This window comes from Coffea eugenioides, chromosome 2 (assembly GCF_003713205.1).
Source record: "Coffea eugenioides isolate CCC68of chromosome 2, Ceug_1.0, whole genome shotgun sequence".
Lineage (NCBI taxonomy): Eukaryota > Viridiplantae > Streptophyta > Magnoliopsida > Gentianales > Rubiaceae > Coffea > Coffea eugenioides.
This window is the reverse complement of record NC_040036.1, coordinates 18,248,886-18,263,287: the sequence shown is the minus strand read 5'-3', so window position 1 is coordinate 18,263,287 and position 14,402 is coordinate 18,248,886. Positions and strand designations below refer to the sequence as shown.

General features: G+C 38.8%; 3 protein-coding genes across 5 annotated transcripts; 1 reads left to right on the top strand and 2 right to left on the bottom strand.

Annotated features, from left to right (window-relative positions):
* The first annotated feature begins 249 nt into the window (after window positions 1-249).
* On the top strand, window positions 250-6,752 carry LOC113763997 (translocase of chloroplast 120, chloroplastic-like). 3 transcript variants are annotated; one of them, XR_003467434.1, is made up of 3 exons: window positions 250-446; window positions 736-4,549; window positions 6,385-6,752. XR_003467434.1 is itself a non-coding variant. In XM_027308017.1 (2 exons), the coding sequence occupies exon 2, from the start codon at window positions 766-768 to the stop codon at window positions 4,465-4,467; it is 3,702 nt and encodes a 1,233-aa protein (XP_027163818.1). In that variant the 5' UTR covers window positions 250-446; window positions 736-765; the 3' UTR covers window positions 4,468-4,726. The 3 variants fall into 3 exon arrangements, 1 of the variants encoding a protein (XP_027163818.1); XR_003467435.1 differs by having other exon boundaries at window positions 6,376-6,752; XM_027308017.1 differs by lacking the exon at window positions 6,385-6,752 and having other exon boundaries at window positions 736-4,726.
* Window positions 6,753-7,810: 1,058 nt separating this feature from the next.
* LOC113758555 (dirigent protein 23-like) lies at window positions 7,811-8,410 on the bottom strand. Its single transcript, XM_027301361.1, has one exon. The coding sequence runs from the start codon at window positions 8,408-8,410 to the stop codon at window positions 7,811-7,813; it is 600 nt and encodes a 199-aa protein (XP_027157162.1).
* Window positions 8,411-10,667: 2,257 nt separating this feature from the next.
* Window positions 10,668-11,267, bottom strand: LOC113758548 (dirigent protein 21-like). Its single transcript, XM_027301358.1, has one exon. The coding sequence runs from the start codon at window positions 11,265-11,267 to the stop codon at window positions 10,668-10,670; it is 600 nt and encodes a 199-aa protein (XP_027157159.1).
* Window positions 11,268-14,402: the final 3,135 nt, after the last annotated feature.

The window sequence follows — 14,402 nt, the reverse complement described above, 5'->3', positions numbered from 1 at the left end:
TAGAATCAAGATAATCAACGGCCGGTAAGCAAGCACGGGTGATCCATCTAACGCACGTGATCAGTTAGATGGATTCATCAATTTCTCCTCGTAAACCCACTGCACGTTTTCCACCTTTACGTCGACGTCACCATGATTGAGGGCAAAATTTCCCGATAAGGCCGAGGCACACCTAATCACCGTCCGATTTCTCACCCAAGTTCCCTCATCCGTCGATCTTCTCTTATCCTCAATTTCACCCCCGGCAACCCTTGTCCATCGTCTCCTTCCCTTCAATCACCTTTCTCTGCTGCCTGCTACTATTACTACTACTACTGAACCCAGAACTGAGAAGAAGATCCCTTCTTCGAATTATTCATATTTTTCTTTCTTTCCCGAATTTTCTACTGCATCAAAACCCCTCCGCCCGTCCCCTCTCTCTCTCCCCACTTGGTCCAAGTAGTCTGGTAAGTGTTTCTCTCTCTCACCTCTTTACTCTATCATCTGTGTCTTTTCTAATTGTTTTAGTCATTTCGTCAAGTCCCTTATTATCCTGCGCAAAACCCTAGTAGAAAAATTTCTAAGCAAATTTAGATCTAATCGAGTAATTGCTTGTTCCAGAATGATATATTTGTTGCACAATTGAAAATGTTTGTGTATGTTTAGATTAGCTTTTTTGTTCTGTTCTTTGATTTTCGCAAGACTTAGGTTTTGCCTTTTCCTCCCCCTGATTATGGATTTGAATATTTGTTTCAGTGAAACTAGGGTTTCTGAGATAGGGTAGGCATGGAGAATGGGGTTGGTGTTGTTGATGGGGCTCCGTTGGGAGAGAGGAAGGGTGTGGAAGAGGAGGTTAGGGGTTCTACAGTAGAGGAAATGCCTATGATGGAGTCAAATGAATTGAAGGAATCCGAGGGGGATGATGAAGTGTATGAGGAGGCTATTGCTGGAGATACACCGAGAGTTGGTTTTGAGAAGAGAGTGGTCAGCGATGGTGGGAATGATAAGAAGCTTGAGGATTTGGATGCAGGAAGTGAGGCTGAGAAGTTTGAGGAGGCAATTGGGCTTCCAAGTGAGGATCGGAAGAATGAACCGGGTGAAGAAGGTTTGCTGAGCGAGCAGAGAACTAGTCCTGATGGAAATTTGGAGGAAAAATCAAATGGGAGGAGGGACAATGAAAAGTCGGGTCCTGTTCCTGTAGAGCTTCAGAACGGTGATCATTTGCACTTTGATGAAACATTGGCTCATGATACTGTGGCTGATGTTGCAACTGAACAGCAAGGGGACCAGGGCCATGAACCATTGGGAACTCAAAATGCTAATGAAGTCAAAGGAGGTAATACTGGTTCGTTGTCAGAGGTTGAAACCAATGGGGACATTTTGCATCAAAATAATGAGGGTTCAGAAGAGAATGAAACTGATGGTGTTATGATAGCCGAACATGAACATGACAAGTTTAAACAGCTCGAAAATGCTTCAGCAAGCGTGTCCTCTGAGCCTATGAATCATTCGGCTGAAGAGCAGGATGGCATTCCAACCAGTATGGCAAAAGGGAATCAGGATTCTGATGACAAACTGCATGAGGTCGTTCTAACTCATAGTGTTTCAGCTATTGAACATCAAGAAATAAGTCTGAGACAGCAAAATGATTTACAGCCATCTTTGGAGGAAAAGGCAGAAAATACTGAGCTTGAAAGGTCATTACCTACAGAAGATTCCATGGTAGAAAAATCTGAAAAGCTTGGTGTTAGGTCAGCTGGTTTGTTAGCAGAAAGTTTGGAGGGACCTAAGTCACAGCTTCCAGAGAAAACTGTTGATGATTATGAAGCTATGCTTGATGAACCTGAAAATAAAGATGAGCATAAGGCAACTAATCGAGTCATTCTGCAGAAGAGTGCTGATTTTGTGGCAGAAAGTTCTGGTGGTTCTCAGCATGAACTTGTGGATCCAAATGCTAGTGTCTCTGAATCCGTGCTTAAAGAACCTGAGAAGAAACATAAAGATGAGGAATACAAGGAAATGAAACAATCTATTCTGCGAAATGAAGGTGAGGATGTAAGACCAGCGAATGCTTCAGCTACAGCTAGATCCTCGAAGGCTTCTCATCCTGCTGGACTCGGACATTCTCCCTTGGGGACCAGAGAACAGCAAGTCAAACCAACACCTGATATTCCATCATCCTCTTTGGGGTCTGCAACTTCTGCTCCTGTGCCACCTCGTCCTGCTGGGCTTGGGCGTGCTGCTTCACTTTTGGAACCTGCTCCCCGTGTTGCGCAGCAGCCTCGCGTCAATGGAACAGTTTCCCCAGTACAGAACCAGCTAGTTGAAGAGCCAACGAATGGGGAAGCTGACGAAACTGATGAGACTCGTGAAAAACTTCAGATGATACGAGTAAAATTTCTGCGTCTTGCTCATAGACTTGGGCAGACTCCACATAATGTTGTTGTGGCCCAGGTCTTGTACAGACTAGGATTGGCTGAACAGCTACGGGGTAGAAATGGGGGTCGGGTTGCTGCCTTTAGCTTTGATCGTGCAAGTGCTATGGCTGAGCAGCTTGAGGCTGCTGGTCAGGAACCTTTGGATTTCTCCTGCACAATAATGGTTCTTGGAAAAACAGGGGTTGGCAAGAGTGCAACCATCAATTCCATATTTGATGAAATTAAGTTTGGCACTGATGCTTTTCAGTTGGGAACGAAGAAGGTTCAAGATGTTGTAGGCACTGTACAGGGGATCAAGGTGCGGGTTGTTGACACTCCAGGTCTGCTGCCTTCATGGTCAGACCAACGCAAGAACGAGAAAGTCCTCCAGTCAGTCAAACAGTATATTAAGAGAACACCCCCAGATATCATTTTGTATCTTGATAGATTGGATATGCCAAGCAGGGAATTTGGTGACATGCCGCTGCTGCGGACAATTACGGAAATTTTTGGACCATCAATATGGTTTAATGCTATAGTTGTTTTGACTCACGCTGCATCTGCTCCTCCTGAAGGGCCCAATGGTACTACCACAAGTTATGATATGTTTGTAACTCAGCGTTCTCATGTTGTCCAGCAAGCAATTCGCCAGGCTGCTGGAGATATGCGCCTTATGAATCCTGTTTCTTTGGTGGAGAACCACTCAGCATGCAGGACTAACCGAGCTGGGCAAAGAGTGTTACCAAACGGCCAGGTTTGGAAACCTCACTTGTTACTGTTGTCCTTCGCATCAAAAATTTTGGCTGAAGCAAATACACTATTGAAGTTACAAGATAGTCCACCTGGACAGCCTTTTGCTCCTAGAACAAGATCACCACCTCTACCTTTCTTGCTTTCTTCCCTTCTTCAATCAAGACCACCTGTAAAGCTGCCAGTGGAGCAGTTTGGTGATGATAATGACAGTTTAGAGGATGACTTGGATGAGTCATCAGACTCTGAAGATGAATCAGAATATGATGAGTTGCCACCATTCAAAGCGCTGACCAAGGCCCAGTTGGCAAAGCTTACGAGAACTCAGAGGAAGGCATATTATGATGAACTTGAATACCGGGAAAGGCTTTTCATGAAAAAGCAGTTGAAGGAAGAGAAGAAGCGTCGAAAGATGATGAAGAAAATGCAAGCTGCAGCAAATGATATTCCAACTGAATACAGAGAAAATGTAGAAGAAGAGAGTGGTGGTGCAGCATCTGTTCCAGTGCCTATGCCCGACTTGGCATTACCTGCTTCTTTTGATTCAGATAATCCAACTCATCGGTACCGTTATCTTGATTCGACCAACCAGTGGCTTGTGAGGCCTGTCCTAGAACCTAATGGTTGGGACCATGATGTTGGTTATGAGGGGATAAATGCGGAGAGACTTTTTGTGGTTAAGGAGAAGATACCAATATCTTTCTCTGGGCAAATTTCAAAGGATAAAAAGGACACCAGTCTCCAAATGGAGGTAGCCAGTACAATCAAGCATTGGGAAGGGAAAGCAACTTCTGTAGGGTTTGACTTGCAGTCGGTGGGGAAGGATATTGCTTATACACTACGAAGTGAGACAAGGTTTAGCAATTGGAGGAAGAATAAGGCAGTAGCTGGTTTGTCGGTAACGCTCCTAGGTGATATTTTGACTGGTGGACTTAAAGTTGAGGACAAATTGATCGTTAATAAGCAAGGTCAGTTGGTTGTCTCTGCTGGTGCCATAATGGGTCGTGGTGATGTTGCTTACGGTGGAAGTTTGGAAGCAACACTGAGGGACAAGGATCATCCGCTTGGGCGTTTCCTAACAACACTTGGCCTCTCTGTCATGGATTGGCATGGGGATCTTGCTATTGGATGCAATTTGCAGAGCCAGATCCCTGTTGGGCGAACTTCAAACTTTATCGGTCGGGTTAATGTTAATAACAGGGGATCTGGACAAGTTAGTATCCGTGTGAACAGCTCAGAACATCTTCAGATAGTTTTGATTAGTTTTGTTCCTCTCGTCAGAAAGCTGCTTTCTTATTATCAGCCTGTGCAGTATGGATAACTATGAAAGTCAATGCTTTATTTCCAAATCAGCCATCGGTTGTGGTGGATAACTCTAAATGGCATTGTGATGAGCATAGAATGTGAGTTATTTTTGTTTCTTGTAAGGTTTTTATACGTGGTGAGCATCTTGTTTTCTCATATATTGAACTGCAGTATGGACCAATTGCTCTCATAATTAATTGCAGAAGTACTTTACTCTGGAAATTGACACTTGCATTTGCTGTTTTGATTGAATTAATGTCATTGTATTTTGTAAATGCTGGTTTCCTGGCTTTTATTAAAGCTTGTGATTTGTGGTCATGGAGGTCTTTCTCTCTTGCTTCAATTCTTATAGATATACAGTGAAAGCAATCTGATATTTTTGGGATGAACTAATGCTGTCACGCATTATCATGTCTTGTATTCCTCGGCATTGGAACTGTCCCTATTTGGTCTAGTCTGGTGTGCAATGTACTTCATGTAGGATGGTTCGCCCGTTATTGCACTTCTCTGAAACTTTCTTTGGTAGTTCTGAGATGGTTTGGGCAGACTGTTCTATTAATTAATATTGGTTCATGAACTTGTTAGTTCTTGCTTCTATTTATTGGTGGATGTCTTTGGGTTCTCTTTGGGGATAGGAGGACGTACAAGGCAGGACATCTCTCATTCTGCTTCAACCTGCACAACCCCCAATACAATACTCAGTCAGTCCTAACAAAAGTTAGCTAATTGCTTGAAGTGATGTGTATATTTGTCTTTGTGATGTAGAAGGCCTCTCTGTTTAAGATATCTTTGATGTATGTAGGTTGCTAGATTGTGCTACTCTTATTTTAAGTATCTTTGTTCATTTCAGTTTTGTGTATAGTATGTTAAACACCCAGTCAACATTGCAGTCATTGATAATATATCTCATCTTGCTACTAAATTAAACTGACCTACCGAAACATTTTGAACAATGTACAACCAATGTCAATGTGAAGTTCCATTAGCAAAACCTGTTAAAAACTGTGAATTTTAGGAAAAATTTTTACCCCAAAAGTTAAGCTTTACAGAAGTTTTACTCTTAATAGAATACAGACCCAAATTTGTACATAGCGTTAGTGTCAAGAGTGCTCAAGTATAAACAAGCTACAAAATTGAAAAGCTTCCAGGCTTCTTGTTTATGTCAACCACATATCTGGATTAGTTGAAAGATTGTGGAAGTTGAAACTTAAAGGCTAAGGAGAACTTAAAGAAGAATTTCATACTGAAACTGTTGTTTTAACCTAGTTTCAGAACAGAAGATTGTCTCTTATTGAAGTTGGGTCCTGGGGTGTAGGGTATGAAATGAGACAAAATTGTAACTGGTTATATTTCTAAAAGACTCAGGCTAGACCGGCTCTATACACCCAGGAAGCTGTTGGCCTGGTTTTAAGAGCAGTGAACACTGTTGGAGCTGTTCCCACTGACTTGGACATGTTGCAGTTTGCAGTGTCTGAATGTTGCTGATTTCCATTGATATTTTTCTGCTTGCTTCCTTCATCTAGACTTCTAGCAGATTGATGACATAGCTTCCTATTTCTACAGTTTGTGCCAATATTTTACTCTTTGTGGTGGGACATCTAATGTGTAATTAGCTAGTCCTGCAATTTGTATAAGATTAGCCTACCTCTATTTTGCAGTCCAAAAGTGGCATGGGATCTAAAGAATCTGTCGTTCATTTGCTTTCTATGAATAGTAGAAGACTTTGCTGTTTGCTTGGGTTTTTACTCCATATTTGTGTATGTCTATGAAATTCAAGTGGAGGTTTTTCCTTGTGCCTTTTGTGGGGAAATTATTCTTATATTTTGCTCTTTTCACTTTTTTGCTTTTCCTGTACTTTTTTGAGCACTTCTCCACAGTAAGGTTAGTTAGCTTTTAGTTGAAATTATTCTCTGACAATACCTAGATGCTGCAGATTCATATTTTGTCCACAAGATAACCAAGAACTTAGGACTCGTATGACGAGCAACACCAACATTAATTCCGTAAGATTTGGCCGTTGCATGATGAAGACGTGAGCATGACCACTGTGATGGCCTGTTAGACAGTCTTTTCATTATCCTAAACTCCTTCGAGCATGTAAATTAGTCCCCAGAATGTCTTTCGGTAGTTTACTATTCTTAGTTTTGTTTTTCAAATCATTTTGGGGGTGTAATAAGACAACTTTATACCAGATTGTGGGTTTACCATATATAATAGGGTCAAGTTCTCCTTCGGGTTTAGATTGCTGTATCATGGTCATTGAGTTTTTCCAAGAATGTGGCTTCTGGACTGTGTTTTGTAGTTTTGTTGCATTTAAGTTTCTTGGGAGAAGACAGAATCCAATTCATCTATAAGCAAAAACGATTGCATGGGATCCATTGAGAACATGTTACTCGTATTTGACGGCTCATAATTTCGGTATGGATCTGCTGTGGTCACGTTCCAGATGGTGTCAAGGGCTGTTTTTACTCCTGCACCTTAGTAAATGAGCCACAGATGCGTTGGAGATTCGGGCCTATCCAGTTGATGTTATTCTTCTACCAGTCGATGTGACTTCGTATATATAATTTTGATATAATCGTGAAATTTATCCATTTATATATTAGAGCATATTCGCGATTATAGAAAATAGTATGAGTTTACACTAGATATTGGAGTAGCATAAAGATTACTTCGATCAGATGGAAGTAGACAGAATTTAGCTGAAGAGGCCCGTTTCTGATTTGCGGTTGTTTTTTTAACATGCGCCATATGAAGTTGCATTAGGCGGGCACAGGACTCAGACTGCAAGAGAGATAGATGACTTGTCGGGCTCTATGACGGGATGTCTGAACCCAACTAACGAACCTAACGATGATGTTGTCTAAATGACAAAATGTCCTCCTTGCAATGTGTGGGACCAAAAAAAAAAACACAATAACAAATATTTTTATGCCAATAGTATAAAAGTAATACAAATAGAAAATAGAAAAGGAAAGGTTAAGGAAAATAAATCATAACAAACAATGAAGGCAGAAAAAGGAATGAAAATGGGTGGAAAAGCTCTCACTATTATCTGAACATCAGTATTATTAAGAAAGAGACCAAACAGATAGGAGCGGGGAAAAAAAAAGAAAGAAAGAAAACCTTTTCATACTTGCGCCCTTATTTCAGCCATTACATTCTTGTGCTATTATGTCAGCATTACATTGTTCAAGAATTAAATCCTTAACATGAAAAGAAGGCCATGAAAATATGTAATATTATCTGACAAACAAAGCAGAGAACAGTCCAGAATAAAAGAAAGGAAAAAAAGTAGTAGTAGTAGTAGTAGTACAAGGAAGATAGGAGGAACGAATGAATGCCATTTTCCATCAGGGTCAATAATGTATAACGAGAACGTGGTACTCAACGATAGCATTAAGGGTCGTAGCATTGAAAGTATAGGTTTGTGCAGTGGCTATTCCGCGGGCCAGTCGGAAAACCCCAGTACCACCCAGTATTGGCAGCTCCCTGTACTGGTGCAATATGGGATCGATGCCTAGAAGGCTGAGGGTGCTACCTTCGAACTTGCCATGGGTGAATACCAAGTTCAGGATCAGAATGAGTGAAGTTTCCTCTTTCGATACCGAACTATATATACCCTGGGCATGACCTATGATCTTGGAACTGGGGTCCGGTCCCAAGGTCAACGGGTCCTCGAGGACGAAAGTTGCGCCAAACATTGTTGGTGATTTGCTAGTGATGTTGGCTTGAGCCACTTGAATAGCGGTGGGGTTTTGGGCAGTTATGTTGTCGTGAAGGTAGAAGTGAAGCTTTGTCAGCTTCTCCTTTGCATGAGGAAGCTCTTCGAACCATTTCTCCACCGCCTGGGGACTTTGATCAATGCTGCTGCCACGAGCCAATGGCATTGCCACGCCGCCCAACATTACCGCCCACCAGAGCATTGCAACCACTGCTGTCATCTTCTTCGTCTTCATGCTTATAAACTTGTCCGTCCCTCTACAATGGCCAACTGATGATTTCTCTCCTCCTGCTCAGCTCAGTCCTGCTACCTTTATCAATTTTACTACTACTAAGATAAGAAGAAGGGCGGCCATCTGGTACTATTAAATATTAATACAGTATGTGCCCAGAAATTAGAGATGTAAGCAAGCGATAGTTGACCAAAACGAAAATGGCGGGTACAACTAATCTCTTGTGATGTATTATTGTATGGAATGGAAACATGTACTACTAACTTTAAAATATGAAAAAGAAAGATTTGTACGCAAGGTTGTCTCCCTCCTATGGTTTGAATTTCTAAAGCTCATAATTGATGTCTCAATAATTTAAATAAGTCCATACAAGTATAATCTTTTTTAAAACATATACAATTCCAAGTTCCCATTAAACCGATCAAACCTCATCAATCATCCCTCTGGTACCCAACTGCAAATGAAGTGCTATTCAAATGTTTTCCGTTACTCCTTAGAGCAAGCCAACTATTTTGAACTTTTCAAATGTGTTAAAATTTTTTTTTTTGCACGTCATGGGTTGTTGACATCGTTTCCAACAACTGTTTAGAAGACATCATAGGCATCCGTTGGACTATTTCATTCACCCCAGCAGCCGCCTATTATATAAAGTTGCATGGCTTAAAAAACCCCACTTGACAGTTTTGTTTTTCTTTTTCATCCGTCTTAAATTATAATTTATTTTTCAATTGAAAAATATAATTAATTTTTAATTTCTTTAAAATATTCTTATTTAATGTACTTTGTTATCAGTGATATAACCTACATTGTTCATTCATTACCTTAAATAGTGCACATTTCGTCAATATTGTTATTGCAATTAATGTAAAGAGATAATGTAAAAGTATTTTAGAAAAACAGTAGACTAAATGTACATTTCCAACAAACTATTCAAGTGGAATGGAGGGTGAGGATGGTCATTCCAGCTCGGCTTAGTCAGGCTGAGCCCCATTTCCCGTCTGACCACCTGACGACGGTCACCTCGGATCCGTCTAACCGAGTCGAGGTGCTCACCTGATCTGTCATTACAGCTCGGCTTGAGGATGTCTACCTGTCCTGATCACCTCAAATATACCCCGCCCACGGATGGCTGAGGTGATCACCATACCCACTATCTCGAAGTGATGCTGTGTCTGACATTACAACTTAGGTCCTGTCCAGTGTTCTGACGTCTGCAGAGTGGACAAGACCTCTGGATCGCTCTGCAGATTGTCCAGAGTTGTCTAGTCAGACTAATACGCTGTCTCAATCATATTTCTAGGGACTCGGACCCCACTGTTCTTCCCTCCACATTGTCCCATATAAATATCAACATGTCCCACTAAGAAAAGGGGGTTTGGTAAGAGGAAACCTATTATTGTCCAGTAATATTACTCCACTTCCTATTACCTAAATTAACTAGATTGTTGGAAAAAAACCGGGGAATTTAGCCTCGCCTCTGATAAATTGAGCAGGTGACATCCAAGCGACTGCATCTTACCTAGGAAGGTATCCTAGTTGCCCGGTGCAGCTCTCCAAGCCAGGAATCACCTCTTCAGAGGGCGTAAGTGAACGTTATAGCATTAAACATAAGAGCCAGCTAGCTTTGAGTCTGAGAAATGATATGCCAACTAGAATGCCCCGATTTTCCTTCTTTGAACTAAATTAAGTTGTAAATCTATATTTTGCGTGAAAAAATTTTATTGAGAAGAAAAAAAAAAGCAAAGACATAGAGGAGTTATACTGTCCGGATATTTCGTTAATTTTGGCCCTTTCATCTAATAATTGCATCTTCAAGACCCTATCGTGAAAGGGTCATTTTTAATTCTAGTATTCCTCATATATAGCCAAAAATTTTAACAGAGGGTCCGGGTTAAAGTAGTTGTAAAGCCCCGTTCGGCAGAGGCTTCTATTCTGGGTTTGGGCTTGGGCCGGTACACAGCAATTTTTGCGCAATTTGACGTTCATCTAGCTGTGTTGTTGTTCGAGTAAATTTTAGTCGGGCATACTAATTTAATTTATGAACAGAACTGTAAATGTAAGTGCAGTCGTAACCAAAAAACAAATTGAAATTTCTTGCTTTTTTTCATTACTAGCGAAGAGTATAATGAATTAAAAAAGAAAAGATGGAAGAAAACTCGGCAAACATCAGCAAGTATCTCCACAAATTTTACCTCCATAGTTTAGAGGAAACAAAATGTCAGAAACCAAATACATAAAACCACGTACGTACGTATCGGGATCAATAATGCATAACAATGACATGGTACTCAACAATGGCATCTCCTGTTGTAGCGTTAAATGTATGCGTCTTTGCAGTGGCGATCCCTCGTGCCAGCCGGAAAACGCCAGAACCACCGAGTATCGGCAGTTCTCGGTACTTGTGAAACACAGGATTGCGTCCCAGAATACTGAGAGTGCTACCATTATACTTGCCATCGGTGAAAACAAAATTAAGGGTCATGAGCAACCCCACGTCCTCCTGCGAGGCTGAAGCATACAACCCTTGAGCAAAACCGATGATTCTCGAATCGGGTTCTGGTCCCACCGTCAATGGATCATCCATTACATTGACAATGCCGAACAACGTGGGTGATTTAGAAGTAATGTTGGCCTGAGCCACCTGCACAGCTGTGGGCTTATTCCCAGAAAGAATGTCGTGGAAATAGAAATGGAGCTTAGTTAACTTTTCTTGTTTTGCATGCCCAAGCTTCTTGAACCAACGTTCCACGGCTTTGGGACTTTGATCATCAGGGTTTATCTGCCCATGAACCGGTGGGGCCATGGCCGTCATGACGATTGCGAAAACCACCAGTAGGAAGCTTAACGTCGTCTTCCTCATTCTTGGCCTCCCTCTCTCCTCTTACCTCTTTCTTTCTTGACCTGTCTGAAAACTGGAAAGATTTTGGATTGGATTAGCGAGATCGACGATGTATAGAATATATATAATAAATGCTCCATACGCAACAGATTTGGTTAACCGAAAAATAAGGGATAGGGAATTAATTACAGATGATATGATACATCTTAGGATGTACAAGGAAATGAAGAGTTAGCATAAACGTAACTTCAATTTGTTGTTATTGGTGCAAATACAAGCAGGTGGCGGAGTTGGGACCCTGAACCGAGGCCCAAAGTTTGCGGAGTAATTTTTTGTTTTAAAAATGTTCTATCATTAAGTGCAATATTTATTTAATTCTAATATAAAATAATAAAATTATTTCCACATAAATACATAACATTCATAATTGTTCTCGAGATGAGTACTCATGTTTACTAACCCGTATGACGTCGTGGAAAAAACTTTTCAGGAAAAAATACATACTTGTGGCCCATTCTTCTTCTAGAGACGTGATCGAAGATGTTTTAACAAATTGTGATTTATGTATTTCTTAACACTTTAACTAAAGTCAATTGTTTTAAAATTTTGAGATACGTTTCGATAGGTTTAAAATCAATTTCGTTGCTTTTTAATTTTTTTCCTATAAATTAGAAAGGAATTCATGATTCTTTTGTTTCCTATTTCCATTATTTAGTTATTTCTTAATTTTTTCCTAAAAACCAAAAAGGAATTCATGCATCATAGGTACTTATTGTTTAATTGTTTTATAATTTTTTCTCTAAAAATTAGGAACAAATTCATCTGAAGAGATACATATATGGTTCCTACATTGTCTTTCCGGCTTTCCCTTAATAAGCGCTAGTGGGCTATCATAGTTTAGCTTTACGTATCTGTACCCCATTCCTTTTATTTTAAGGAGCAAGTAGTGAAACCTAATGAAATTTTACACTACTAGTATAAATACCCGTGCTACGCACAGTAGATTATATTTTTGAAAAAAATTACAATCTATGGAGGAATTTAAAAATAGTAAAATATTATAATCACGGGCACATGAAAGTATATTTAAAAAAATGAAACTTTGTAACAATAGTTCAATATATGATAAAACATCTCCATTATTTATAAACTATCACTTTGATGAATGTTGGATCCTGAAAAAAAATAGAAGTCTATATCATAAATTGAGCGACATAAGGGTCCAATTAAATATAATTGAATATTTAATTTGATAAGTAAATGAAATACTTACAAACATTTTGCCTTTGATTTGATAATCTTCTACAAAGGTGTGAACATTCTTCACACCAATCACCTCTAAGTACGAACGCCAGTATTGGCGGTTTAATTAATTCTGTTGATTTTTGTGAAGTTTGTACTATAAATGAGAATGCACGATTTTTTCATGAATTAATGTGTTAGTCGAACAATGCACCTCTATTTTCCTAACAATTAAAAGCATACATAATTTAAAATTATATTTTGTTTTAGACAGTTTGTAAATAATATTATATAAAAATATATACATATAAATAATGTATACCTTTGTTTTTAAATTTCTAAGATAAGAAGCATTACAACGAAACATGAATCGTGCATGCTTGTCTTGAAGAGTGAGGTATAGGTTACCACTGGAATCTCTAACTTCTATGTTAACATTGTATCTGTTAAAAAGAAATTGTGATGTATCATGCAAAAAATTATATTAAAATTCAAAATATATAAAAATAATTGCCTAACAATAATGTCGACTACATCATTACAATGGATACACACCATTTTTGCAAAATGAGATTGACATGGTTGTCCACAATTTTTGCATAACTCATGGAACATATTATCTATGTTGATACTTTGAATGTAAGGAAGTATCCGAAAATATTTAACCTATAACCATCCAAAGAATGTATAAATTACAATTATTAATTCGAAACTACATGTAGATACTTGTTCATTACTTAATTAATTGAGAGGAATTGTACCGTAGGTAGAACTGCATATTCGGATATCGATATTCTCTTAGCATTTGATATCAACAATGCTTGGGACATTGTAAAATTGCATGACCGCAACCACGTCACTAATTTCTGAGCACATTTATCATTCTCAAACCTGCACATTTTTCAAATACATATTCGTAAGGGTATGAAATATTATTAATAATTTAATATTTTGGTATTTGTAAAACTTACCAACTATGTAGGTATTGAGCTAAATCCAAGTAGTAATTGACATACAATTTGCTTGCTCGAATAGTATAAAGTGATGGTCCTGCACAATGTGCATATTATTGATAAACTATAAAAATTAAATAAAATAAAGTGAAAATAAATTGAATTACCTTTATAATTTCTCACACAAATACCATAGGCTAGCAAAACATTGTTTTTTGTAACAGTTTGAGGCAAGTGTTCACTATCATCAGTTGCAAATTTATCACATAAAGTCAACCGAACTACTGTCAAACTTCATTTAGAGAATTTTGGTAAGTATAAATCAAAATTTGCAGAATATAAAATATTTTAAAGATATTGAATCTATTAACTAACCTTTTGTCAAGTAAAAGTATGTCACACTTAGTTTTATCATTGATAGATGTTTGATAGTGTTGAACCAACAGATACAACTAAACCAATTACATCGGCAAAAGATCAAAAAGTATAAGTAATACCAGTTCAAATATACAACTTAAATATAAGTATGGTTAATTAAGAATGAAATACCTATCAATTGCAAATCATTGTCCATGTGTTGTTCTGTATCTCTTAGTTTGACCAGATTAAACTTGAAACGGGGTATGGTTCCACAATCATCTAAAATATTCACTATATTTGTATCGTTTCCAAATGATAATTGGTACAGATGTGGTGCAAGCCGATATTTAAAATCTGCCAGAATTACATATATATTTTGAAACCAGTATACCTTGACTTCATGGAGATGATCTGCGAAAATGTTTATTGTAGTGGGAAGGTGGGTGAGGAGTGTTAGTTGGAGTAAGGTGTGTAAGGAGTGTTAGTGGGAGTTAACTTCTTGTTTGAAGGAAACGTGGGAGTGTTAGTTGGAGTTGGGAAGGTTTGTGAAGGTTTGTTGCTAAAAATCCCTTCTCAAATTTATATAGATATAGATATCAAG

Bases quoted from the DNA above. Each gene is read 5' to 3' on its own strand.
- LOC113763997 (XM_027308017.1), top strand. From the start codon at position 766: ATGGAGAATGGGGTTGGTGTTGTTGATGGGGCTCCGTTGGGAGAGAGG.
- LOC113758548 (XM_027301358.1), bottom strand. From the start codon at position 11,267: ATGAGGAAGACGACGTTAAGCTTCCTACTGGTGGTTTTCGCAATCGTC.
- LOC113758555 (XM_027301361.1), bottom strand. From the start codon at position 8,410: ATGAAGACGAAGAAGATGACAGCAGTGGTTGCAATGCTCTGGTGGGCG.